General features: G+C 45.5%; 5 protein-coding genes across 8 annotated transcripts; 2 read left to right on the top strand and 3 right to left on the bottom strand.

Annotated features, from left to right (window-relative positions):
• Positions 1–262: 262 nt before the first annotated feature.
• On the top strand, positions 263–4,982 carry alg9 (ALG9 alpha-1,2-mannosyltransferase). The gene is made up of 15 exons (XM_003971309.3): positions 263–463; positions 1,274–1,409; positions 1,490–1,624; positions 1,745–1,815; positions 1,902–1,990; positions 2,181–2,316; positions 2,381–2,468; positions 2,621–2,726; positions 3,003–3,125; positions 3,305–3,459; positions 3,555–3,684; positions 3,767–3,914; positions 3,989–4,118; positions 4,205–4,335; positions 4,424–4,982. The coding sequence occupies exons 1-15, from the start codon at positions 324–326 to the stop codon at positions 4,545–4,547; spliced, it is 1,842 nt and encodes a 613-aa protein (XP_003971358.1). The 5' UTR covers positions 263–323; the 3' UTR covers positions 4,548–4,982.
• Positions 4,983–4,984: 2 nt separating this feature from the next.
• On the bottom strand, positions 4,985–9,201 carry layna (layilin a). Its single transcript, XM_029848838.1, has 8 exons — positions 8,469–9,201; positions 8,328–8,348; positions 7,693–7,990; positions 7,282–7,439; positions 7,161–7,205; positions 7,020–7,073; positions 6,804–6,900; positions 4,985–6,614 (listed from the first exon to the last, which is right to left on the bottom strand). Exons 1-8 carry the CDS (start codon positions 8,557–8,559, stop codon positions 5,945–5,947), a joined length of 1,434 nt encoding a protein of 477 aa, XP_029704698.1. The 5' UTR covers positions 8,560–9,201; the 3' UTR covers positions 4,985–5,944.
• Positions 9,202–11,043: 1,842 nt separating this feature from the next.
• On the bottom strand, positions 11,044–16,808 carry LOC101069998 (complement factor B-like). Of its 2 annotated transcripts, XM_029848272.1 has the most exons (19): positions 16,741–16,808; positions 16,388–16,458; positions 15,937–16,140; positions 15,661–15,855; positions 15,411–15,587; positions 15,255–15,341; positions 15,035–15,174; positions 14,169–14,307; positions 13,949–14,077; positions 13,740–13,853; positions 13,521–13,655; positions 13,343–13,449; positions 13,084–13,216; positions 12,850–12,988; positions 12,694–12,770; positions 12,161–12,261; positions 11,953–12,082; positions 11,810–11,859; positions 11,044–11,739 (listed from the first exon to the last, which is right to left on the bottom strand). In XM_029848272.1, exons 2-19 carry the CDS (start codon positions 16,443–16,445, stop codon positions 11,563–11,565), a joined length of 2,292 nt encoding a protein of 763 aa, XP_029704132.1. In that variant the 5' UTR covers positions 16,446–16,458; positions 16,741–16,808; the 3' UTR covers positions 11,044–11,562. The 2 variants fall into 2 exon arrangements, with proteins under 2 accessions (XP_029704132.1, XP_029704133.1); XM_029848273.1 differs by lacking the exon at positions 16,741–16,808 and having other exon boundaries at positions 15,670–15,855; positions 16,388–16,545.
• Positions 16,809–17,872: 1,064 nt separating this feature from the next.
• Positions 17,873–21,105, top strand: chek1 (checkpoint kinase 1). Of its 2 annotated transcripts, none has more exons than XM_003971306.3 (14): positions 17,873–18,006; positions 18,240–18,311; positions 18,458–18,572; positions 18,651–18,759; positions 18,835–18,899; positions 18,975–19,044; positions 19,128–19,316; positions 19,418–19,522; positions 19,708–19,791; positions 19,871–19,943; positions 20,019–20,187; positions 20,288–20,419; positions 20,495–20,596; positions 20,736–21,105. In XM_003971306.3, exons 2-14 carry the CDS (start codon positions 18,247–18,249, stop codon positions 20,817–20,819), a joined length of 1,362 nt encoding a protein of 453 aa, XP_003971355.1. In that variant the 5' UTR covers positions 17,873–18,006; positions 18,240–18,246; the 3' UTR covers positions 20,820–21,105. The 2 variants fall into 2 exon arrangements, with proteins under 2 accessions (XP_003971355.1, XP_011609938.1); XM_011611636.2 differs by having other exon boundaries at positions 17,874–18,006; positions 18,268–18,311.
• Positions 20,934–26,135, bottom strand: LOC101069540 (complement factor B-like). 2 transcript variants are annotated; one of them, XM_011611637.2, is made up of 18 exons: positions 25,936–26,135; positions 25,405–25,608; positions 25,145–25,330; positions 24,887–25,060; positions 24,690–24,776; positions 24,430–24,569; positions 24,113–24,257; positions 23,897–24,034; positions 23,386–23,493; positions 22,953–23,087; positions 22,763–22,857; positions 22,507–22,639; positions 22,262–22,400; positions 22,078–22,154; positions 21,853–21,953; positions 21,640–21,769; positions 21,513–21,562; positions 20,934–21,424 (listed from the first exon to the last, which is right to left on the bottom strand). In XM_011611637.2, exons 1-18 carry the CDS (start codon positions 25,991–25,993, stop codon positions 21,248–21,250), a joined length of 2,277 nt encoding a protein of 758 aa, XP_011609939.1. In that variant the 5' UTR covers positions 25,994–26,135; the 3' UTR covers positions 20,934–21,247. The 2 variants fall into 2 exon arrangements, with proteins under 2 accessions (XP_011609939.1, XP_029704134.1); XM_029848274.1 differs by lacking the exons at positions 20,934–21,424; positions 21,513–21,562; positions 21,640–21,769 and having other exon boundaries at positions 21,864–22,004.
• Positions 26,136–26,146: the final 11 nt, after the last annotated feature.

The following is a 26,146-nucleotide window of genomic DNA, read 5'->3' as shown; positions in this document are numbered from 1 at the left end:
TAATTGAGGAAATCCTTCTCTCTGTAGCACCATCTCAGAGGATCCCTTCATGTCTTAATCAATATTAACAGCAGTGAAGGGCCAAACTGGATCCAAACCAGATGTCATTCTGCAAGACATTTATCGTATATGTTAATATATCTTTAAAAAGCTATATAGCATATTCTAATGAATTTGTATTTATGACTTGTATCGATTAAAAACAACAGGCGAATAGAAGACGAAGGAAAAAAGCTTGAAAAGGTCGTTAAGTTTTTTACGAGCGCCGACTTTAATCGATCACTGACGGAAATGAACGAAGAGTGACGAACAGACTCGGAGCCATGGCGGCCAAGGCGCTCCGGCAGCGAACCAGGCGAGGCAGTAGGCAAGATGCAAACAACCTGAACGTCCCTTCCGAAGCCCGGCCACAGAAAGAGGAAAAAGGTGGCGATGACAGTAAAGACGCAGAGCCTCGACAAGAGTACGTACGACCCAGAAAATGGAGACACCAGCGACGGTGCTCCATCACCAGCGCCGCCTGGCGCACCGCTTTCAGCAGGAGAAGCTAGCTCGCTAGCTAGCTACTCACCGGAGAAATGTGTAATAAGTTTTCATCCAAACCTGTATTTAACATATTCTGTATAACGCTTAAGACGCAGTATGCTTCCGTTGGTTATGGACATAACGTCTGTCATTAGCATCTGAAAGTGCAGCTTTATATTGGGTGTGAATCCATCGGTTTTACCTGTTCAGGTTCATTCATTCCCTTTAAACTGGACACTGCGCGGTAACATCGGGTCATTTCAACCCCAACAGAGGTTATTGATATGCCCCTTATTAGTGCGTTGAAATGTACACAGAGGTCTATTCACCAATGTTTTGGTAGTTTATAAGATGACGTGTCATAACGCGAGGATCGGCGCTAATCTGTAGTTTGAGACAAGTAATCTTACTAATCTGATGATGGGCGTGAAGCAAAGAAACACACGTCCAAATGCGGATTATTTCTGTAGTCGACACTGCTGAAGTGTTTCCACACCAATGACTTGATTTACGCTAAAGAAGCACACAGCTGGTTGGACCCATTATCCCGAAATAATGTGACATTCTCTCATGGTTGCAGAGAAAATGTGGTGAAATGGAGAATGAGAAAAATGTAACAAAACGAGGACAGAACTGAGCGATGAAACGACTGCTGTTGCTCATAATGAGAGTAATTAGATGCAACTGTGTTCACTGAGGAAAAACCACAAAAAGTCAAGGAGATCAACCTTTTCCTTGTGATCTACAGGTCAGTTAGTCGAGGAAGTCAAGTGTGGGCTCCTGAAGGTTCCACTGCGTTTAAATGCCTGCTCTCAGCACGGTTCTGTGCAGCTCTGCTCAGCAACATCTCTGACTGCGATGAGACCTTCAACTACTGGGAGCCTGTGAGTACCGTGAGCACTGTCATCTGTTCACCTCAGAGCACTCACAGCCCATAATAATGCTGTGCTGACTGTCCTGACAGATGCACTACTTGCTGTACGGCACGGGGATGCAGACGTGGGAGTATTCGCCTCTGTACGCCATCAGGTCATACGCTTACTTATGGCTACACGCCCTTCCAGCCTGTTTGCATGCACACGTTCTACAGACAAACAAGGTAACTTTATTAACGTTGCTACTTGCTGTGAGCTGCTGATTGAATTGCTGTGTGTGCAGACACAAATGCCCCCCCCCCCTGTAAAAATCCCTAAAGGCTTGTATCGTGCTGATGTTGCAGGTATTGGTGTTCTACTTCGTACGATGTGTCTTAGCGTTCGCCTGCTGCGTCTGTGAACTTTATTTCTACAAGTGAGTTCCCTAAGCGCTTTGACCTTTGTCTTTTTACCAATTATAGTGATGCAAAATTGATAAGTTGGTGCATATTTGTGACCCAGGGCGGTTTGCAAGAAGTTTGGATTACACGTGGGCCGTCTGATGTTGGCGTTCCTCGTCCTGAGCACAGGAATGTTCTGCTCCTCTGCTGGTTGGTCACATTTAATATCTAATCCATTCTCTTTATTGCCCCTGAACCTTTCATCCGAAACACTTTATGTTTCGTATTCTTTTAAAGTTTAATTCCACAAAGGTCCTCCGGATAAAAAGTGCGCACATGTTCGTGTTGTTTTGCTCATGAGTCCTTTATTTTCCCCCATCCTGCTCTTCTTCCCTCTCAGCATTCTTGCCGTCCTCCTTCTGCATGTACACCACGTTGGTCGCGATGACGGGATGGTTCCAGGACTCGCCACCCTTGGCCATCCTGGGAGTGGCTGCAGGCGTCCTGCTTGGATGGCCGTTCTCTGCTCTGGTCGGGTAGGTGACCTAAATGCATGTTTAGATATTCAGCAGAAGTGAATCCAATATTCTTCTCCTGCAGGGTTCCGATTGCCATCGATCTGCTGGTGTTGAAGAGGCAGTGGAAATCTTTTATCCTCTGGTCAGTTTTAGCCCTGCTTCTACTGCTGGTGAGTGTGTATATATATATATATATATATATATATATATATATATATATATATATATATATATATATAATGCTTAAAAGTGAAATATTGTTACATTTTAAATAGCAAGGCAAGTAATTTTCCCCCCTTTTTATCCTATTTGTGCTCCACAGGTACCACTAGTGGCTGTGGACTCCTACTTTTATGGAAAACTGGTCATTGCTCCCCTTAATATTCTCCTTTATAATGTTTTCACGCCACATGGACCAGATCTTTATGGTATGTTTTTGATTATGTAGACATTTGTTATCAAATTGAAGACAGTATTAGGACGCCTGAATCACACACGATGTTGTCAGGGTTAGAGCTGCTGCACCGTTTTAAATTGACCTCTAGGGGGCCCACCAACATAAAGCCACAGCTAAAAGTGTGCCAGTGCTTCAGCAGACGTAGGACCGGGAGTCAGACAGTGACCCAGTGTTGGCAGGATCTTTGGACCTGTGTTTCGACACCATTGCTCAATATTTCATCTATAATTGCCACTTCTTTTTAAAGGTACAGAGCCATGGCATTTCTACTTTGTAAATGGAATTTTGAACTTCAACCTGGTGTTTGCATTGGCTCTGTTTTCGCTGCCCCTCACGGCGCTCATGGAAACACTCCTGCATAGGTTCAATGGTGAGTGCTTGGGTTTCAGTCACATGTACGTAGAATAGACCACTTTACCGTTTTCACTCAGCAGTTTAAACTCAGACATCGGTCGAAAGCTGAGGCGATGTTATCCTTAATAAAGTTCATTTCTCACAGAGCATCTTTAATCCCCCTTTATTATGGTTTCATGTCTGTGCACACTTCAGTGCAGAACCTGGGGCGTCCATACTGGCTGACTCTGTCCCCCATGTATCTGTGGATGCTGGTGTTCTTCACCAGACCTCATAAAGAAGAGCGATTTCTCTTTCCCATCTATCCCCTCATCTGCCTCTGTGGGGCAGTAGCCCTCTCCTCACTACAGGTGTGACACAAATTCAGCATTGTTAGTCTTTATTTGGTTTATTAGATTTTTACTGTGCTGGTAAAATGAGTTCTTCCATGTTTCATTTTTTGCAGAAATGCTACCATTTCCTCTTCCAGCGGTATCGTCTGGAACACTACACCGTCTCCTCCAACTGGTTGGCTCTCGGCACTGTGGTGGTCTTCACGGTGCTCTCACTGTCCCGCTCTGTCGCCCTCTTTAGAGGTGTGTGTCAGGACACACACTGGTCACTTCAGCCGGTGGTTCGTACACCCTCCAAAAGCAAACATGTTCTCTGCTTCTGTAGGCTACCACGCCCCTCTGGACCTTTACCCAGAATTCCATCGCATCGCCAAGGATCCCACTCTTCACTCTTTCCCAGAAGGCCGGCCTGTCAGCGTGTGTGTGGGCAAAGAGTGGTACAGATTCCCCAGCAGCTTCCTTCTGCCACACAAGTGTGTATCCAGAGTTTCTTCAGACACAAATTTCCGCTCATTTCCAGCTAACTGTTGGATTTCCCCCTCTCCAGCTGGCAGTTGCACTTCATTCAGTCGGAGTTTAAAGGGCAGCTGCCGCAGCCATACGCCCCCGGTCCTCTGGCCACACAGAACATCCCGGCCCACATGAATGACCAGAATCTGGAGGAACCAACCAGATACGTGAGTCGCTCTAACGAGGACATGCTTGTTGAACAAAAGACGCTGGAGCAATATCCATGTGACGGTGAGATTTCCCTCCCGGGCAGGTGGATTTACGGCAGTGCCACTATTTAGTAGACTTGGACACTGAGGAAGAGACGCCCCTGGAGCCCCGTTACTCAGCCAACAAAGAGGAGTGGAGCATCATTGCCTATAAGCCGTTCCTTCAAGCATCAAGGTATTAACTGGCAGGATGTAATGTAAAGGTTATTCAATATAAGTCACAGGAGAATGCAGGCTTGTAATGAAATACTTTAATCTCCCAGGTCCTCACCCCTCCTCAGAGCGTTCTATATCCCGTTCATATCGGATCATCACACCACGTACCGCCGCTATGTCATCTTGAAACCGCGGCGGCAAAAGCAGACTCGTAAGCGGACCCACGGCTGACCTGGGCTTGGCCTCAGAGCGAAACCTGAACAACAATCGGTTGCTGTCCCTCAGACAGCTGGCGTGCGTGTGCGTGTGTAAATCATCTCAACGAACGTGAAGACCAGACCCTTTAAGGACATTATCTCTGCTGTTCCGGTGCGTGAGAAGAGGACGTGGCGTGATTGACGGGGCGCTCACGTGTCGGCCCAGGACTGATGTCACACACTCATCCAGTTTTGTGGAAGTATGTGGCCTGAATAGAGTTTGGAATAATCTCAGAAACTGTGTAGTGTCTGCTCGTCTGTATTTCAACAGTATCTTATCGTGCACTTTTTTGTGTGGGAGTGAGGAATGGAAGTATGGGTGCATTAATTTATGATCAAATGTTAATAAAAATCATGATTGACTGTGACCGCCTGCGCTCTCTCTCGAGACAGTGAAGTCACTTTGAGATGAAATCCTTTTGCTTTATTTGAAGGTCTTATATAACAAATGTACAAACAGTTTTCACTTACAGGAGAGACGTCAAGGCATTACACATTCCCAACCATAATTTAATCTTAATACAGTTCTCATCAGCGTCATGCCGTCGCTGTAGTCAGGTTGCAGGCGCTCGAGCAGAAGTCGCTATGTTCTGCTGAGTTTATACGATTAAATACGAGAGAAAGCCTCTGAAAGTTCCGACATCTGCCAAGGCATCGCAGAGCGTTTAAAGATTTCCAGCTTCGCCTCCTGGGATCCTAACCTGTTGGAGGAAAATTTAAGGGAACAGCAGCAAATGTGGGCCTGAGAAATCAACCGTGATGCTTTAAAGCACGACCACCGCACACGTAAAATCGGATTGGCCACCGAGTCGTGCTCCGTCACAAGTAAAGTGATTATTAAAGGCTTTTAGGCTGCTTCTCTCTTGGAAAACACCACATGAAGAAGAGAGGAAGAACTGCACAGCACAGACACCAAACACCTGGAAATACACCAAAGGGTCACGCCATCGCATTAAAATCCTTCCATTTTGAATTCTGCCTGATTCACTCAGTTCGTTCATCCAATTGACTCACATTAAAGTATTTCTGTTTTTAATTAGGCACCAGTTCTTCCTGCAGTGTTACATTCAAAGCTGTGGATCCGAGCAGCATTTAATTCTCTGATGCTCTGCTCACCATTTATCTAATTCTATTTCATTTGCATTCAATTACGATGAGGGTGTAAATCTCATGAGCGCGGACATCTGTCGGCCTGTTTGTTTTGGAGCGCATCCCTAATTTTAAAATCATGCTTCTGAGCATCATGAAGCAATTCCCACCCCCGCTTCGCCGCATATCAAATCCGCTCGCCCATTTTCTGCTTAAGCCCCCTGAGCTTATTCGACTGAATTTCCTCTCACGCCCTCTCACGTGCGTGGGAGCGCGCCCTCCTCAGTAGTTGTCTCTGTTCATCCATTCCTGTTCATTGAAGTATCTCCCTCTGCCGTCCAGAGTCAGGCCACTTCTGTAGCAGCCTACGTTTGCTTCGTAGGGATTTCGGGTTCCGTGGTTGGCCAGGCAGGTTTGGTACGCGTCCCCTTTGCCGTTGGTGGTGTACGTCTGATAAAGGTCGGCCTTCATCGCCTGACCTCCAGGCTGCAGGTCGTTCCCTCTTCCGATGCCCCCGTCACCTCCATGAAAGCTGCTCCCATAATGCTCGCTCTTTGTTGTACGGCGACCCAGACTCCTGTCATATAACCCGTAACCCAGGCCGCCGCCGCCGTCGACCTCCCTCTTCCCAGAGCGCCCTAAGCTGGTGTCCTGGAAGGTGCCACGGCGCCCGAGGGTGAAGTCATTCAGGTCAAAGTTCAGGAAGCAGCTCTCTGTGCTGGCCAGGGTCACAAAGCCGCTCTCTGTGTCGCGTCCCCCGAGGTTGTCGTAGTCCCCGGTGGGCGTGTCAGGAGAGGAGCACAGGAAGGAAGTGTTTTTGGTGTGCGGGCGAGCCGACACCAAGTCATCGTCGTTCTGGGAGCGGATGACGTTGTAGATGTCAGTTGGAGTGGCGGCGTGACTGGGGGCTGGCTCCGGGGGGGACGCCTCGGGCTTGTGCTCCTTCTTCCCGCTGTGGCAGACAGAGATGCATAAATAACAACACAACACCACAAACTGTTGTGACAGTCTGAGACACAAGTGTTAGTGCGTTAATGTTGACAACAGCAGCGGCTTCACATGGACACACGTGGCTGAGGCGTGTGGTTGTTGTTGTTGTTGTTGTTGTTGTTGTTGTTGTTGTCCTGGTTTAGAACCTCACCGTGTGGAGAGCATCTTAAAGCAGCAGACTCCTGTCACTGTCATGAGCAGCAGTATGAGAGGAATGCTGGGAATAATGATGTAAATGATGTTTGGAGCTGAAAACGAGACAGTAGAAACACAAATGTAGTTACTCTCAGAGCACGTGTGTGTGTGTGTGTGTGTGTGTGTGTGTGTGTGTGTGTGTGTGTGTGTGTGTGTGTGTGTGTGTGCTAACCTCTACTTTTGTCGTGTTTGTGGTCACTTGGAAACACTGCTGAAGGCAGGATGTCTGGAATTTAACAATAATAACAGTTTTGTTAACTGCATCAATCACAAAAAGTCTCCAGAATGTTTTGAACCCCAGAAGCACTTTTACTTGTTTGATTAGAGTCTGGAGGAGGAGACGTGTCGGCCAGCGTTTCTGTGGATAAAAACGGTGGAGGTCAGGGGGGGGCACAGTGATGAGTGATGGGTGGAAGAACGCTGCGTCAGCGTACCTGCCGTGTATTTACAGATGAAGTTGTTCTTGGTTTCACAGTTGTCATCGTTCCACTGGAACATGTAGAGACCCCCCATACTGGGAGGAGCCGACGGCTGGTGATACATGACCACACACACTTCGTATCCGCACGATGGCTCGTCCCAGTGCCAGTTCCTACACACACACACACGCACACACGTGCAAGCATTTATTTGTTTGAAATGCATGAACTGTAATTAATATTAAAGGATCACATTGTGAATTAAGAAACAAGCATAATTATTCAGCAACAGCACAATCTAGTATCAATATATAATCAGATATCAGTTATTTTTTAATTTAAAAAAATCACTAAAAGGGAAATATATGGATTACACTTTGACCTGGGACAGTTTGTCCTTTGACCTTTCGACCCTTTCACACCCACCTGAATGTGGATTTGCTTCCGTCTGTCCAGTAGTACTGTTTGGCGCAGTCCAAGCTGCTGTCCACCTCCGCCTGGTTCCTGCGCAGTCCGATCCAGAAGTCTCCGTCGGTGGGTCGGAGCTCAGTGATGAGCTGCTCCACGAGCTTCTGCTCCGACGCCGACTCCACGCTCAGCAGCTGGCCGCCGTCCCGCCTGCAGGCCAGGTCGGCCTCCTTGAAGTTCAGCTTCCGCCTCAGCTCAGAGAAGTAGGCCAACTTGTAGCAGGGCTTCCCTCTCCCCGCCCTGCACACGCGCTGACCTGCACCCACACAGAGGAAGCGGCCACCTCATATGCCATTCGGTCGTCATGACAACCAGGTCTGATAGGTTATATTGATCTAATGCTGGTGGCAACAGGTGGATCATCAGGCGGGATGATTGGGAATGATCCACATGATCGATCTTGTCTGTTCAATTCTGTTTTAGATTGATTGGAATGTTGTGTTGACTCTAATCTGACACATTCTCTGCATTTATTAGGCATTGCTTTCCTTTTTTTAGTCTTCTGGATCTTTTCTCTGCATCGGTTGATACCAAAAGGAATACTATCAAAATCTGAATGGATAGAAAAAGCAAGAAGGAAGAGTTTTGCCTACCTTTGGTTTCAAATATATTCGCTTCAGTATCCAAACATCCAGCAGGGAGCCGTGAAAGCATTCCAGGAGGAACCCAAAGAGGAGCCACATTTGAATCAAGACTTTCTCTTCTCTTGTGATGTCTTTGTGTGCCTGTCTTACCTGTGATGAGGCTGGTAGCTGCAGATGCATCAAAACACAGACAGAGGAGGCAAAAGGAGAGCGCGCACAGGTCCATGGTCTTCTCCCTCATTCCACTGTCGGAACGTCTGGAGCGCCGTGGAGCTGAGCTGGAGACGAACCCTGAGAGGGGAGAAAAGCTGAAGATGCCACCAAGACACAAATCTCCTGCTCAATCTGCTGACGGAGAGTAAGTGAGACAGAAGGAGGAGCAAAGAGAGGAGGAGGAGGAGGAGGAGGAGGAGGAGGAGAAAAGGGCTGCCTGTTTGAGAGGGAGCTGTAATCTGTTAAGAGCAGCCGTAATGATTGGAAGAAGAGGGGCTGCATCGATCCCAAGACATCTAATCAGGATAGTGCTCCCCATCGTAAACGCTGACAAGAGGCAGATTTCACTCCTTCCTTTATTACTTAAGGCTTCAATTATCATCACAAAAGTGTTACATGAAAATGATCTGCTCTAACTCAATCAGGGATTATTTTGAAATATTTCTCCCCGGTCGTTACTGCAGGCGTGTCGCCGCGCTCTCCCCCCGGCTTGCGTTTCTCTATAAAGCAGCCGAGACTGGCAGCGCTGCTGAAATGTTCGAGAGGAGATCAATAGTGTTTCTCTTCGGGGTAAAATATCTGAAACAATTAAAGCTGAAAAAGGCGCTTCCTCAGTATCATGCGGGTGTGGCTGATGTTATTGCCCACGATGCCGTGACCTCATCCTTTTTCCCCAGTCAGCCCTGCCCACTTCAGACCAGTGAGGGATGGGGGGGGGGGGGGGGGGGGGGGGGGGGGGGGGCAGAATGGGAGAGGAAAAATGCTTGTTCAACAGGTTCAGCTGAATGTAAAATATGAGTTCCCATCAAGACTGCACCTGAAAACTACGGCCGACGGCCATTTTGTAACCACAGGGGCAGCAAATTTCTAAAGTTTTGACGATGCACTCGTGATTTCTGTAGCTCTGAAATTTTTTTTGATGACTTTTGCATTAACACAGTGTTGTACAATGACAGAGTTTATCTCTTCTGGTGACATTTCCATTTAATTAACTTCCCAGTCATGCATTTTCTGAACTGAATCAGTGAATATTGTGCGGTGAAAATGCAACTGTTGCTGTTTTTGCATCTGCGCTCGAGGCCAAGCTGCTGCACCTCCAGTATCCGTTGCAGCCAAAAGCCAAATTATTCCTTTGACTCTAAAGCAGTTTCATCACAATCCCTCCACATAACAGCCAATATGAATTCAGCTCGCTGGAAAGAGCTTCTGCAGCCCCAGAAGGAACAATTTGCATTTTTTTCCCCCCTTTGGCAAAATTCAATTAAATATAACATTAGTTTTTAAGATGCTAGTGAATGGACGGATGAATACAGTGGACAAACAGGAGAACTCTCTATCTCTATAATGATGTTATACGTTTCTTATGAAAACGTCAGCAGAAGCCCCAGATGCATGTGAATCGCTTTAACTCGTGCAAACCGGAGGAAAGTGTATGCACGCCATCCTTAATGGCAGTCATTTTAAAAATGGCCCATAAGGTTGATTTAAAGCTTGCAGAGAGACGGATCAGCCAGAGTTTAAACAGCAAGATGCTCCTTCTGGAAGATGCTGTGTGTGCTAGTGTTGAATAAGAGCGGGAGGAAGGCGGGGAGGGGTGGTGGTGGTGTTGGGGGTGAATCAGTATGCTGCTCTCTCCAAATGCCGCTAATCAGCTTAGCTTCAGATTGATTCCAGTCTCTTTTTTTTTCTTTAAATTGACGGCAAACTGTAAGTTGCCAGCATTAGTAGGTGATGCTCTCAGAGACAGAAAAGTAACCGACTCCTCCGCCGGGACCGAATAAGGAATTCTCCTTGCTTTAAATTTCCTTCTTGTTTACAGTCTCTGAAAGGGTTTCATTCAATTAAGGCTCTCCCATACGTCGCTCATCCCACACAGTCGGCCTCTCGCCGTCGCTCCTCTCATCCCACTGGTCTCCTCCCTCTTTCCCAATTAGCTAAACGGAAACCAGATGAATGTTCCCGGGGGGGTCAGTTCATCACAGACCACACACACGGCCGAATAAAACGCCGGTGTCACAAAGTCAGAGTAGGGAAAATCCTCCTTCTGTCTTTGACATCTGAACTTTCGACCTAAACTTTAGCCAGAAGAATGACTGAATGTTAAATGTGAGTTCTGACAGGGGCCTTGCCTGGCAGCCTGACGGTCGACGGCTCAGAGTTACAGGCTAAAGTCACGACGAAGCCGTGAACTCGCTCTGACCGCAACAAATCACAAATAATGCGAAGGCCTTGTTTATTCCTGCGCCGCAGAGATGCAGCAACGAACGACAATCCCAGGCCATTTCCATTTTAAAGCCGCAAAGAGAATGAAAATAACCTGATTAGTCACCAAAAAAGAATTTAACTTTCTACTAAATTCACTTTGAGTTATCTGAGATGGCGCTCTGCCAGGGCCGAGGGTCCGCATTGCGTCTATTTGCATAAGAGCTGGAGACTGGCCCCGAGTCAGTGACCCAGCCGGACAGCGCCATCAGCAGAGGAGACTTTTGATGAAACCTTTTAGGCGCCAGTATAATTCTTTAAGTAATTGCTTTATTAGGCAGTTTGGGGACGCTCCACACAGAAGGGTGCACATGAAACAACCACTGAGGGTGAACCTTTGAGTCAAACATTATTTTTGTGGCATCAGACAATATTATGTTCACCTTTAATCTAAAACTAGCCTCTGGGACTCCAGACTTTTTTTTTTTTTAAATGGACAGAAAAGGGAGGCGGACTTGATCTGCCTTTATTAAACGACAGATTTAAAATGATTTGTGTGTGTAGCTACAATCATCAGTCCTCATAGAAAGTAAAAGCTCTGATACAACACGACTGATCCTGAGTCAGGTTTTTGGCAGAGATTTTCTTAAAAATATCAACATGTCTGCTAATTACAATGCCGCCTTCATAAACAGATTTACCATAAAAGAACAACAGAGCAAAGGAAAAAAGGAATCGCATCAACGGGAAGAAAAATCCCCCAAAAACAGAGTTCAAACATTTGTCCCAGGACACGCGGCACATGTATAACATGGCAAATATAAAGCGTCTAGGTGCTCAAAAAGTGAAGCGGTGCGTAATCGTCCTGCGTGTCATTTCCAAGGATGCCTTTCAGGAAGGGGACGACTCTGAAAAGATTTAAGTGGAAATCTCTGGATTTCTTGGTGGACTCGAGGAGACTGCCCGACCTGCACAGATTCTGGGTTCCCCAGCTGACCAGCGCCACCTGTGGACGGAAGCATTCGTTACTGCCTCGGCAACAACGGCTACGCTGTCGGAAGAGAGCGGCTGTTCACCTGTATCGTGCGATGCTTGTAGTTCTTGAACACAGCTCCTCCGGAGTCACCTGTATGGTCAAACGAATGAGCACCGGCGAACCAACGAAGATTCGATTGTGGAAAAAGCTTCTGCTTCTGAGTGTATCGATGGAATAACATACCTGTGCACGCTATATGATCTCTAAATGGCAACTGACCACCGGTGCAGAGGAAGTTATCAGTCACGGGGATCTTGGGATTAGTCGTCGTGATGCCCTCGGCCTCCAGAGCGTGGCGGATGCATTCATCCCGCTGCCAGGTAGAAAAGAGAGATGAGACTCCTCATTTGGAAAACAACGCAAACGAAGGTGGCTGCACCTCCAAACTCACATTATCGCCAAGTTTAGCGTGGACTTCCTTTTCCTGCACCACGCTGCTTTTCTTGGTCAGGAAGTTAAGTTTTTCAAGATGGGTCCTCAGCAGCTCTTCCTCTGTATGCAAAAGAGACGGGAGAGACAGGTCAGACAGGCGCGTCCTCCTCTGGCCGCTGGCGACTCTCACACCTCTGTATGATGGGATGGATTTTGCACATACAGAAACCTTCTCCTGCAACGCGAAACATTGGTTCACAGGCGTGTTTAACAAGGTGAAAGTGATTATGCTATTGTTCCTCCAGGGATTATTAGCTGTTGTGGCCTGGCTTTTGGTTTTCAGTTCAAATCCATTGTTTATACTGCATCGGCTACAAGATTGTCTTCCTGTGTCAGAGCCCAACCTGCATGTATGCCACATCACACATGCAAATACCTGCAGAACACAAACTCAGGGGATCAGTTTGGCATCGACTGTAACGGAACTTTCGCTCTTCATGAACCTCAGGTTGTGTAAACGGAGCTGCGGCGTGTCCACAAGTGTCGCCTCACCTTGCTGCTTGCAGGTCGAATCACCGACCAGGCCGAGAGCGCCACTGGTTTCCTGGGTGCACGGAACGCAAATAGGCCTGAAACCGGGAATACGTGCATGAAATGAAGCTCCCGCTGATGCAGAGGAACATCAAGTCTAAATCCTTCTGTCCTCACCTGACGGCAGAGGAGATCCGAACGTCTTCCTCCAGCTGGATCAGAGCCACGTCATAGTCGTAGAACTCTTTCACGCCCTCTTTCGCTTTTGCATTAATGTTGTATTTTGGGTGCAATTTAAACGTTTTCACCCTTTTAACTGGAAAAAAACCCACGACAAAACAGTCAATGCACTACATCGTGGAGATAGACGGAAAAACTAGAAAAACCAAAAGAGCGAATGTTTCGAATTACTTCTTCCATTTCCGTCATCAATCTCTACCACAACGTTCTCGGGGCGATCTCCAAACGTGAAGCAGTGAGCGGCCGTCAGCACGAACTGGGGAGACACCAGGGAGCCGAGGCAAGTCTTGGTCGTCTGCTCGTTCTTCACGTTCACATGGAAGAAGAAGAAGAAAACAAAGCAGGTTTGCTGTGTTTAAGGCTGCACACCTCGTGAAATATACCCTATACGTACACGCTGGAGCTCTAGAACAACTGCTGAAACATTCACCTGCACGACAATAGACGCCATCCATGGATACATTTTCCTGGTGCTGTCTTTCTCGGCTGTCTCGTACTCTTTGTGAAGACCGCACATGCCAACAACCTCTTCTTCATCTGTGTAAAGGAGATGCTTCTGTAAATTCGCTAGTCCAAGGGGGAGCCCTTGAGGTGCGAAGGCGACGTACCGATGATCTCATCAAAGGTCTCCTGTAAGTTTGTGATGTCCTTCATTTTGAAGAAATGGTTGCCACCGGTCCCAGCAGTGAGGGGCTTCAGGTCTGATTCGTAGATCTCTGCCCCGATGCCGAAAATATAGATGTCTGGAATAGAGCATAGCTTTATGGATTAGACAAGAGTGTTAATGTGTAAGAGTGATGACACAGAAGGGTGACCACAGCGTTTACCCAGATATTCCTCTCTCGGCTGAACGCCGGGCTCCTCGCTGGTGTGGTTCATGTAAACCAGGTTCTTTATTTTTGCCACAGTGGGAAGAGGCGAGCCACCCATATTATAAACACCTGAGAGGACGGAAAGAATGACGAGGAGGTCTGAGATGGTTGAGAACGAACACGAGTCGTTTCCCGTCATGCTGATGTGAAGAAGCTGCACCCACCGTCTGTAAAGACGATGATGGCGTGACGATGCTGCTCAAAGGTCTTTTCTCCGACTCGCTGCTTAATGAGAGCCATCCGCTCCAAAATGGTCTTGAAGGCCAGGTTCAGGTCTGTTCCTGTATGCTCCGCTGTCGGTGAAAGCCCAACATGGCCAACGTCAACACGCATGCAACAGCCAGCGCTTTCATTGGAAACGCGTCTCCGATCTGCTCGACCCACCTTTTACCGTGAATTTTTCCAGCTTCTCCTTCATATTGACCTCTTGGCCGTCGAAAAAGTCGAGAATGCTGACGACTTCGGAGAGCTCGGACGAGAAGAAGAGAAGCTCGTAGTTTGGACTCACGCTGAAGGAGGAGATCTGCGGAGATGTGAAGCAGACGCGACACGTGTGATCGTTGGTGCGGGCACCTGCGCAGCTGCTGGGACACATGTTATTGATGCGGCACCAACAGCACGTCTCTGTATTAAACTGCAGATGAGCGTTCTTTTGTTGAGTAATCGATTCCGTTATCAGCAGAATACGCATCCGTGCCCAGAGCCTCACACCGAGGAGCATCAATCAAGGCTATGATGTGTAATACATAATGAAATTGCCTCTAATTGCTGTGCTGGCAGCCAAACAGGGCTGAGATATTACTGTACTGCGTCGTGGCTGCCAAGTGCCCCTCTGAAAACAGTGTGGGACTCAGTTAATGATGACAGAAAGATGAGTCAACTTTTGCAAGAAGAAAGTCTTTTGTTTTTCTGTTGTGCTTTTGAGAAAGACACCATCGTCATCATCATCATCATCATCTTCTTCTTCTTCTTAGTATTTCAAAATACCTAATAAAATCTTAACTTTGCTAATTTAATGCCAACATCTGGATTCTCACACCACATCTGCTGCAGTTCAACCAAAGCTTCCTTTCTTCTCTCCATGGAGCACCTTGTTACTGGCCGTTGACTCGGCCCCTTCTGAGCATTTGTGCAGCTGTGGGTTAGTAAAATCTGTCAAACCTCCACCATGCCTTATTAAACTACTGGCATTTTGGGCTTTATCCCCAGCATCATTTTTTTAATGAAGAGAATCGCACCCGTCCCCTCACCTTTGTGATCAGTTTCGAGATGGCGTCCTTGGCGTTGGTCACGTGTTCCTTTTCGATGCTCTCAGAAATGTCAACAGCAATGTAGATGTTGAGCGTGCCGTTCTTTGAAATGCGGATTTTTCTCTCCCCCTGCACGTCATCTGTACTCCCACACACACGGAAGAAAAAAGGTTATTGCGTCAACGCATTTCAGACTGTTGAGGGTTCATCTTGAACTTACTGACGGACTCCAAGGTGGTCAGGCTTTCCTTGATGGCGCTGCCAAAAGCCTGGGAAACCTCCAACGGAGTGTCATACGTGTGTTTGTCTGAAAGGGTTAAAACGCATTTAAATCATGAGAAAACACTGACAGAAAACACCCCATATTCTGTCTTACAGTAACATGCTGGTTCAAAGCCAGTCCACTGGCTGTTCTCCTGACACGTCCTCTCGCTGGATCCCATCAGGAACAGGTTGCTGTTGCAGTTGTATTTGACTTTGTCACCAATTTCAAAAATGTTGCCTGCTCTCATAGCACCAGCTGGGATGCCGGGATCAGCACAGTGATCCCCCGCTGCGTTGACAGAGGTGACAGAAGTCGTGAGCGATGAGGCGAAGCAGGAAAGCGAGGAGAAAGGAAAGGATACCGGGCTCACTGTCACGGCTGCAGATGGGAGTGGAGCCGCTCCACTTCCCGTTTGGTAAGCAGACGCGTCTGGACGAGCCTCGCTGCGTGTATCCAGAGTCGCACTCATAGGTGGTCTCATTGTCCACAAAGTACCTTTCCTGGGGAGGGGAGACGGTCCCGTACTCCAAAACGTTGGGGTCAGGACACTCAACCACTGCAAAGTAATAAAATAGGAGTTAAAAGAGAAAGTGTCCCAAGACAAAGAAGGGGAGAAAATATCATTTTCATTACTCACCTCTGCATCTCTGAGGGAGAAATCTCTTGGGCGCTGGTTTCCAGGCACCGTTTTGGTAGCAGGATCTCGTCAGAGCAGGGTACGGGTAGTACCCCTCAGGGCAGTAGTAGATCAGCATGCTGCCAGGCTGCTGCTCCCTGGTCAGTTTGTAATGGCCTCCTTCTATCCCCACATTTTCGGTTGGGCAATCACACCAAACTTGCCCTGAAAAAACATTGAATTTCAAATTGAGGGATGAAGTTTGGTTGAAACAGCAACGTGTCCATTAAGGTAGGTGAGAAGAAGGAGAAGAAGAATGCTTTATTTGTCATTGTACAATTCAATTGCACAGCAAAATTACAAGACCAGTCGTAACTGCTGCAACTAGCATGTACATGTCACATGTACCTGTTGCATTTGTGTCTAAAATAATTTGTCCTCAGATAACGTGAATGAAGTTAAAGCAGCTCACCCAAGAAGACGAAGAATAAAAGTGCAGCAGTCCAGCTCCAGCAGACGGGCGACCTCATGTTGAGATTTGAACTGGAGAACAATGGAAAAAATGAGCTGGGTTGTGAAGCACCTGTAGATTTATGTCAGAATGACAGAAAACCAGGGGGTTGCATGATCATAGACCAAACTTATACTCATTAACTTCACGGTAAATAAAAAGAGATCAATAATGTGTTACAGGAAACAACACAACATCCCACATTCGTTTATACCCCTGCAGTTGCCTGTAAGTGACGATTTAGCAATACGGGGAAGAAATTGAGTTATGATGTTTTAATTAATCAATCAAATCATTCGAAAGTTTGATGTTACCTGAGTTTTCGAGAATGTTGTCCAGAAGTTTTTGTGTGACCTGACTGTCTCCTTTTTGAGGCATCTGTGTTTACCGCTCTGTGTGCACACCAGGTCACATGACTTCACAAAAATAATTGCGTAACCAAGACAAAGTACACACTTTAACTTCATCATTTCCCAAAACCCGCTGGCAGTGACTTACTGGGGTGCTGATTCAGTTATTGATCAGGCTGCTCGGTCACAGCAGATTAGTTAAACTGCTGATCCCTGCAAGTGTGACGCTTCCCTGACAGATTCAGTCATTTTAGTCTGTTTAGTTTCTTACTCACCAGAGTTACCAACAGCTCGTATGGTCTCTTAAAACCATTACTGTCATTCTCTAAAAAATATACACACAATTCATTGTTTTGTTCCCTTTTTGGAAACACATTAAAGCCTGTGTACCTTTCTTGCCTTCACTTTATGCCTCTTTTGTGTCTGTTCTGGTTATACATATTAAAAAACAGCAATCAGCATTTGCATGTATCTGTCTGTATCTTTATTTATCTGCTTTCTGTCAAAAGGATCATCATTACAGCTTAGATTTTCTGAAAAGAACGTAAATCTGGATCCACAGTGCCTCCTTCCGGATGCCATCCTCTAGGTAAACGCTGTCAGGCCTCGGATTTACATAATACAATCTGAATGAACAGTCAGCAGAGACTCATGTTTGTGTTCAGTGTGGGAACAGGGACACATTTTTACCTAAAATGAAAGGATCAGTGATTTGCCAATATCAGGCATACGTGGACCATGGAAATTCCACCAGCAGACACAATATTTGGGATGTTTTACACAAACTAAATGACTTTCTACTGCACAGTTTTCTCCCCATTTTCGATAAATATTTTCCATTTAATTTTGGTGTAACTGTCAAAGTCACATTCTTCTGGTATTATTTAGAATTGTATTTTTGATTATTTTCAGCATGGAAGCTTTAACATTATTCAGAAATATTTTTTGGGTACGTAAATACATATAATGACACAAACTTTGTTGGACACCTTTATTGTCATTTTCTTAATTAAATAATAGATAGTTTATTATTTTCAAAAGGGGGCGATGTCGCGCCACTGAGGAAAAGCCAACGAAGAAGAAAAATAGGAAGTGACGATGGCCGGAAGTCAACACTAGAAAAACAACAACGCGCCAAATTTGTGCAGAATCGCTGCCTCGTTACAGATGAGAACTAACATCCAATAATATATATTTATATATATTTTTTAAAAGCTCTAGGCTGTGCAGGTAAGTTCAACAGGTTTTTGATCATACGTTTGAGATTCTGTTTCCTTGGTTCACAACATTTGGAATTGTTTCCTTCCACATGATTGCAGGTGAAAGTTAGTTTTATAGATAAAACTGCAGAAATTATGTCAATAAGTGTAAATTTGGAGGAGAAATAAGAGTGAGCATGGGCTTAATACTGTTGTCGTGGATACGTGTTCTGTGGTAACCTGTCAAGGATGCTGTGTTTCTAGCGCTAGCATGGCTGTACCTTTCGTGCAGGACTGGGATCTTGTCCAGACACTGGGAGAAGGAGCTTATGGAGAGTACGACTCCTCATTTGATTGTTTTAATATAAAAATGCATTTCAAAGTTTCTACTGGCTTGATCTTTTAACTTTGAGCTGATAAAATAATATAATGCACCGCTACCTGTTGCATTCTCTTCATCCCCAACTTTTCTTTGGTACCAGGGTCAGATTGCTGGTGAACAGACTTACGGAGGAGGCTGTGGCTGTTAAAGTAATTGACACTTCTCAGGCAAAAGATTGTGCTGACAATGTCAAGAAAGAGGTCTGCATTCACAAGGTTAGTTTAACATGAAGGATGAGTGGTAACATACAGATTTCAGCACAGTACCACAATATACGTGTTTTTTTGCCATAGATGCTTAGCCATGCCAACATTGTACGATTTTTTGGGCATCGGAAAGAAGGTCTAACTGTGTACCTCTTCCTGGAATACTGCTCTGGAGGAGAGCTGTTCGACCGTATTGGTGAGACATACAAGTACTTTTTTATTAGAGGTTAGTTGCTTAAATGGTGTTAATGTTTTCCAACTGTGCTTAAAGAACCTGATGTGGGGATGCCAGAAAGTGATGCTCACAGATTTTTCCTGCAATTGATATCAGCTGTGGTAGGTGAAGCAAATCTGTGTGATGAAGGCTTCTCCTCTGCCAATTTCACGTAATTCACAGTTGCACTTTAACAGGAATATCTCCACAACACTGGCATCACCCACAGAGATATCAAACCTGAAAACATTCTGCTGGATGAAAAAGGTGAGGGAGTATTTAAATTATTCATCACTTTATATCGATCTGCTTGTGTTCTCATGTTGCTTGCTGTTGTCATTTGTCCTCAGATAACCTGAAGCTGACAGATTTTGGCCTGGCCACCATGTTTCGTTTCAAAGGACGAGAGCGCCGGCTGAATAGGCTGTGTGGGACTCTTCCTTATGTTGCTCCAGAGGTCCTCAGCCCAGATGAGTACAGAGCTCAGCCTGCAGATATCTGGGCTTGTGGGATTGTTCTCACTGCCATGCTGGCTGGAGGTGGGATCAGTACATTATAATCTCAGATCTGGACTCTGCATAAACCTTAAAATAACCTGGTATGGTTACATTTTGTCCATTTCTTTCTGCCTATTTTGCAGAACTACCTTGGGACCAGCCCACCGAGAGCTGCCAAGAGTATTCAGACTGGCTTCAGAAGAAGACGTACCTACCTCCCTGGAAGAAAATAGAGCCGATGCCTCTTCGTAAGTGCCAGATTAATTGCATTTCTAACACTATGTGGAACTGACACCTTACACACAATTGATGCTCAAACATCTGGGGGCTGACATACTTAGTGCATCTAAATTGGTTTTAGTCTTAATCTCAAAATGACACTGTTGACATCTGCCATTGTTGTTGTAAATGGATTTACACTCCTTTTTCACAGGTTTGTTGTCCAAACTGTTGCTTGCTAGTCCAAAACTTCGTATCACTGTTGCAGACCTGCAGATAGATCGCTGGTTTAGTCAAGGCAAGTCTCGCTATCGGAATAATAGATACGGCTCAGACTTTATTGTAAAGAGACTAGACTGGGGTGTGAATCTCTGCAGGTGTGAAGCAGCCGCCCCCGGGCTCCGGAAACAAGATTCTCCGAACCGATAAGGGACTCGTATCCCACAGCAGGTCAGAACATTTGAGGTAGTAATAGCAGCAGCAGCAGCAGCAGTATTCATTCCTACGCCTTCTGTCCTTCTGTAGTGATGACAGGATGCAGTTTTCCAGCTCTCAGCCCGACTTTGGTGCAGGCGGTTGGGAAGGCGTGTTAATAACCGGCCCAACAGAAGCTCATGTCAGCTTCTCTCAGCCCATCAAACCTGAGCACATGTTGCTGTGTAGCCAGCTGCTGGGCACGCCTGGAGCCAGTCAGGTCATTTGAAAGTTTTACTCATCTAGCCTCAGATCATCTGCTGCACGCACACAAACTCAAAAGCGCTGTAATTTATACCACCTCTCCCGTCTGTCTTTAGACACTGTTGCAAAGATTAGTGAAAAGACTGACCCGTTTCTTCACCACCGTGAACGCCGATGCTTCTTTGAGCGCCCTGAAGGGCGCCTGTGACTGCCTGGCGCTCAACTTCAAACTCGCCTGCAACACACAGGTACATCTGCACCTGGGTGGCGCCGACCACGGTAACCGTCCACGTTGACACCGAGCTTTGATTTCCCACTTTCAGGTGACGGTGAACACGCTGGATAAACGCAACAACAAGCTAATCTTCAAAGTTCACTTGCTAGAGATGGATCAGAGGGTGCTGCTGGACTTCAGGCTGTCTAAGGTGGGTGTACGGTCGCTGTATGCAACCCATTTGTTAAACTTTGAGACTTGTGAACTCTTTAGGATTTTTGCGACTACCTTTGTAGCTTCCAACAGAGGCTTTTTATTTGACCGTAAACCTCTTGTCTCTGTGTTTCCAGGGCGATGGGCTGGAGTTTAAGCGTCTCTTCATTAAAATAAAACAGAAACTTGGTGACATCATCAGCAATCAGAAGATCACATGAGGTTTCAAGAACATTCCCGTTGCTTTGACGGGCACCTCCATACTCAGCTGTTCTTTGTTATTCTGGTGTTCCCTGTGTGTTTCTCTGCTGTACTTGTGAATCATCAGAGGTCAGTCGTTCTTTAATGACTTTAATGAAATCTTTCACGTTTTAGGTCTGTTGGTTCAGGTAAATGTTGACAGGTGTGCATGTGTCTTCTGGCTGGAAGCCTACTGAGAAACTTGTTCTAATTATGTTTGACACGATGTTCATTACAGTGTAAATTATTAAAGAAACAACTGTGGAAGATGGCTTTTCCTAAGGACTGTTGACTGAATATTCTGTATGACATCATGGTCTGTGATGTCACCGTGGTCAGCTCAGCATTTTCCATCGTTACAACAAGCTCCCCGGTTTTTCTCTCAACATCCCATCTACAGATCTCAAATTTAACCATCCAAAAACCGTAACGGCGCGTATTCATCCTGGGTGTCGTTGCCGAGGACAGACTTCAGAAATGGAACCACCCTGAAAAGATTAATGTGGAAATCTCTGGAGCTCTGATCGGACTCGACGAGACCACCTCTCAAGCACAGCAACTTGTTTCCCCAGCTGACCAGTGCAACCTGCAGCAGAAAACACCCGGTAAGGGCAAACATCTTCCCCTTGAGCTCATTTCTGTGGATACCTGAACACATCGTACGTGTCGTTCACCTGTATTGTGCGATGTTTGTATTCCTTGAAAACGGCACCGCCTCTGTCACCTGACGCGGGGAAGAAAACATCCCATCAGTGTCAAATGGAATAACCACTGCCCGGTTTCACCTTTGAGGCTACAAACCTGCACATGCTATATGATCTCTGTAAGGAGTCTGACCGCCAGTGCACAGGAAGTTATCGGACACAGCGACCCTGGGATCGGTTGTTGTTATTCCTTCGGCCTGTAATGCGTGTCGGATGCATTCATTCCTCTACAGGTGGGAAGAACCAGTCAAATATTAAAGAGAGAGACATAACACACATTTCTGGGTGACCATGGTAGCGTCAGACTCACATTGTCACCAAGTTTAGCGTGGACTTCTTTTTTGTCTATGTATTTGGATTTTCGGGTCAGGAAGGAGAGCTTTTCCAGTTGAGACCTCAACAGAATTTGCTCTGTTTAAAGAGGGCGCAGGTCCAGCTCAGATAGTTGAACAAACTGACCATCTGCAATGTATAACATGCTGAACATTTGCAAGAGATTTAACTAAACGCGGTGGAACTTTATGTTTCGGGGCACCTTGTTGTGCACAGGTAGAGTTGTCGGCCATCTGGAGAGCATTGCTGGTCTCCTTGGTGCAGGGTATGCAAATGGGCCTGGCCAGGGTGAAAAACAGGCTTCAAAACTGTGTCCTTTCACCTTAAACTGTAGTATTTTTATATTTATTACTAAAAGCCCACATTTGAGCTCCAGCAGTTCTCACCTCGCACCATATGAGATGTCAATGTCAGTCTCCAGCTGGATGAGAGCCACATCATAGTCGTAGTACTCCCTCACCCCCAGTGCTGCTCTGGCATTAATGTTGTAGCTGGGATGTATGATCACCGTTTTAACTTTTTTCACTGTAAAACAAGTGAGGGTGCCATTGATTCCAAAGAGAGGAAACTGCCCTTTTACAATAAATGCAAGGATTTCTAGTCCAATCAGGAAAAGTGTTGTTTTTGTTACATTTGCCAGCTCCGTCATCGATCTCCACGGTGATGTGTTCAGGTAGTGTTCCAAAAGTCAAGCAGTGAGCAGCTGTTAACACAAACTGGGGGGACACCAGAGAGCCGAGGCATTTCGTCATGGTTACTTCATTCTAAAGTGTTGAACAAGAAAAACACATGACATTCTGAGGTGGGCAGGATACATAGATGCAAGAAGAGCACATTCAGGTTACTTTTCAATGTGAAAAAAAGTCTAACAATGATGGAAAAGTCACCATGATGAAGATAAACGCCGCCCATGGATACATTCTCCTTCTGTTCCAATCATCCTCGATGTGAAGACCACACAGACCCATCACTTCTTCATCGTCTGCATTACAACACGGCAGCACACAGGCCCGGCACTCATTCTCTTTGTGATATTCACATGTACGATAGGATAAAGGAGCAGAGGAAAGGCCTCACCAATGATTCCTTGGAGGAGCTCGTGGACATTTCTAATGTCTTTTATTCTGAAGTAATGCTTGTCATTGTCTCCCACTGTCAGGGGCTGAAGGTCCTCATCAAAGGGCTCCACTCCGGTGGCAAAAATATAAATGTCTGGCAAATAAAATGCAAAGATATAAATGGCAGGCTGCATTTTGCCTGTAGGTCTTGCAAGTATGATGCCTTTATTTCACGATTGAAGTTTGACTGGATTATTTTTGAGCTGGGCTGAGGTTATATTGAATAAATAAGTGGTGGTGGGGGGCGGTCATTACATTCATAATAACGTGGCATCGTAAATCAGTGGTTTTGCAAATATTTGCATCACAGTAGCAGTTTCATGTTTTATTATGCTTTTTTAAGGGGAAAAAGAATCTATTTTCTTAAAAATAACAAATGAATAAATACACACCGAGATTTTCTTCTGTTGACTGAGTCCCCCCTTCAGTCATGCTGTTTGTGTACACCAGGTTCTTTATTTTTTGTACGGTGGGGGCCGGTTCGCCCATATTGTACGCACCTGTAAAGGTATGGCCAACTTCAAAATACTTTTATTAATAAACCTAATCTTAGCCACACATTTTTTATCTATCCTGACGTTAATACGTGGCAGGAGTAACTATAAACTAAACATTTAGGTACATGGATAATAATGATAATAACTATACATATAATGCAACATTTGCTGTAAAACCTTTTAGTGTAACAACACTAAAGGTTTTAAATCACACTGAGCGAAAGCACAAATGAATGCTGAGTAAATCTGTCCTTGGCTCGGAGGGAAGGAGCATAATAATGAATAAATTAAACCTGTCACTTTCAGAAGCAAATTTGAACAATTCTGTTGTGAATCCTCAATGTGGCAGTTTGGAATCTGTGCCTGAAAATCCATTAAAGGGTCAAAAGTAAATAGGTGAAGTTACCGTCTGTAAAGAAGATCAAGACGTGACGTTCCTCCTTAAAGGCCTCGTCTCCAACCTGCTGCTTCACTGAAGTGATTCGCTCCAGAAAGGTTTTAAAAGCAAAGTTCAGATCCGTGTCTTTTATAAACGTGTCTCTGTCTTTTAGTTAAAACACACACACACAAATAATGTATTCAATGATTTTTTTTAGACGATATGTGGATGTCTTTGTCTCACCATCGATGTTAAAGCTTCTCAGTTTATCCATTACGGTCACCAGGGGGATTTTGCCACTCCGGAAATCCATGATGTTGACAACTTCGAAAACGTCCCGTGCGAACAAGATTATTTCATAATTTGGCGTCACGACAAAGGATGAAATCTGTGGGGACAAAAGGTCACATAAAGTTGCTCTTCAGTACGTGAATTTTCCTAAATTAAATTCCATTCATTTGTTGCAGCGTTGTAAAATTTTTACTGTTTTTTGTCCATATAAATCATCTTTTTATATCTGAAAATGCTAATATTGTCCAACATGATGCCACATTTCTCACCTTTTCAATAAGGGTGAGAGTTAAAGCAATGGCTTCACTGATGCTCTGCTTGTCCATGCTGGGAGAAATGTCCACAGCGATGTAAATATTAAGTTTCCCAGTTTTTGAAATCTTGATTCTTCTCCCTTCCTGTGTATCATCTCAAGAGCCAAATGCACACAAAGTTAACATAGTTCATTTTCTGCTTTCTTCCAGTGAATTAAAAGTTCAAGAGTGACTGAATGTGCTTCAGATGCAAAGCTCTAACTACTGGAACTTACCAACCAGCTCTGGATTAGTGAGGTGATGTTTAATTGCGCTGCCAAATACCCGTGAAACCTCCAAAGGTGAGTCGTAGGTGTGTTTGACTGAAAGATGCAAATATCAACAACATATCGTCAAGTGGACACTAGTTTCCTCTCAATGGTGTTGATGGGACAGGGTTAATACTGTGTTTGTGAACCTCTGTAACACTTACAGTAACATGCTGGTTCAATGCCCGACCATTCACCGCTCTGTAAACACGTCCTTTCGCTGGAGCCCACCAAAAACAGCTCGTTGTTGCAGCTGTAATTCACCATTGCGCCAGTTTCAAACAGATTCCCAGTTCTTGCGGCTCCAGCTGGGATACCGGGATCAGCACAGTGGCCCGCTGTTGGTAACAAAAAGGGAGATGAACAGTCGAACGCCAGCCCACCCTAGACACAGAAGAATAAAGGCTGCTGTTTAGGCTCACTGTCACGGCTGCAGATGGGAGTGGAGCCGCTCCACTTCCCGTTTGGTAAGCAGACGCGTCTGGACGAGCCTCGCAGCGTGTATCCAGAGTCGCACTCATAGGTGGTCTCATTGTCCACAAAGTACCTTTCCTGGGGAGGGGAGACGGTCCCGTACTCCAAAACGCTGGGGTCAGGACACTCAACCACTGCAAAGCAAGAAAATAGGGGTTAAAAGAGAAAGTGTCCCAAGACAGAGAGAAAAATCCTTTTCCTTACGCACGTCTGCACGTCTGAGGGGGAAATCTCTTGAGCGCTGGTTTCCAGGCGCCATTTTTTTGGCAGGTTCTCGTCAGAGCAGGGTACGGGAAGTACCCCTCAGGGCAGTAGTAGATCAGCATGCTGCCAGGCTGCTGCTCCCTGGTCAGTTTGTAATGGCCTCCTTCTATCCCCACATTTTCTTCTGTGCAATCACACCAAACTTGCCCTGCACACAGATGAGAAAGGCCCAGACACACTTCACAAGGCTGTAGAGGCTGAAGGCTCCCAAATGTGAACCCACGTACTCTTTAAATAATAATTATTTCCTTTATTAGATATCTTAGAACTAAAATACTTCTAAAAAATATAAATCAATGACCTACTGTGGTATTTAGATGTAAAAAAAAAAATAAAATAAGAATTTTACAGAAACGGGCATTTTACTTCTTTTTCTTTATTTAGAATTTTGAAAAACATGTTAACAACCAATAAATCATAAATACCTTTACAAATTCATGAGATCAAAACATAATGCTCATTTCTTTTAGCTCACCCATGAAAAGGAGACTAAAAAGTGCAGCAAAGCAGCTCCATCGGACAGAAGTCCCCATGTTAACTGAGCAACAAAGTAATAACTATGAAAAGCAGAAAACCCACACTGGTTTAAAAACCAGATATTGATGTCGGCAAAAAAGAGTGGTTGAACAAACATGCGCTGCTACTTATTAACTTCATGTAAATAAGGAATATTACAGTCCAAACAA

The sequence above is a fragment of the Takifugu rubripes genome, chromosome 15, assembly GCF_901000725.2.
Source record: "Takifugu rubripes chromosome 15, fTakRub1.2, whole genome shotgun sequence".
Classification (NCBI taxonomy): domain Eukaryota; kingdom Metazoa; phylum Chordata; class Actinopteri; order Tetraodontiformes; family Tetraodontidae; genus Takifugu; species Takifugu rubripes.
Note: the sequence above shows the minus strand (reverse complement) of the source record. Positions and strands in the feature narration are given on the sequence as shown.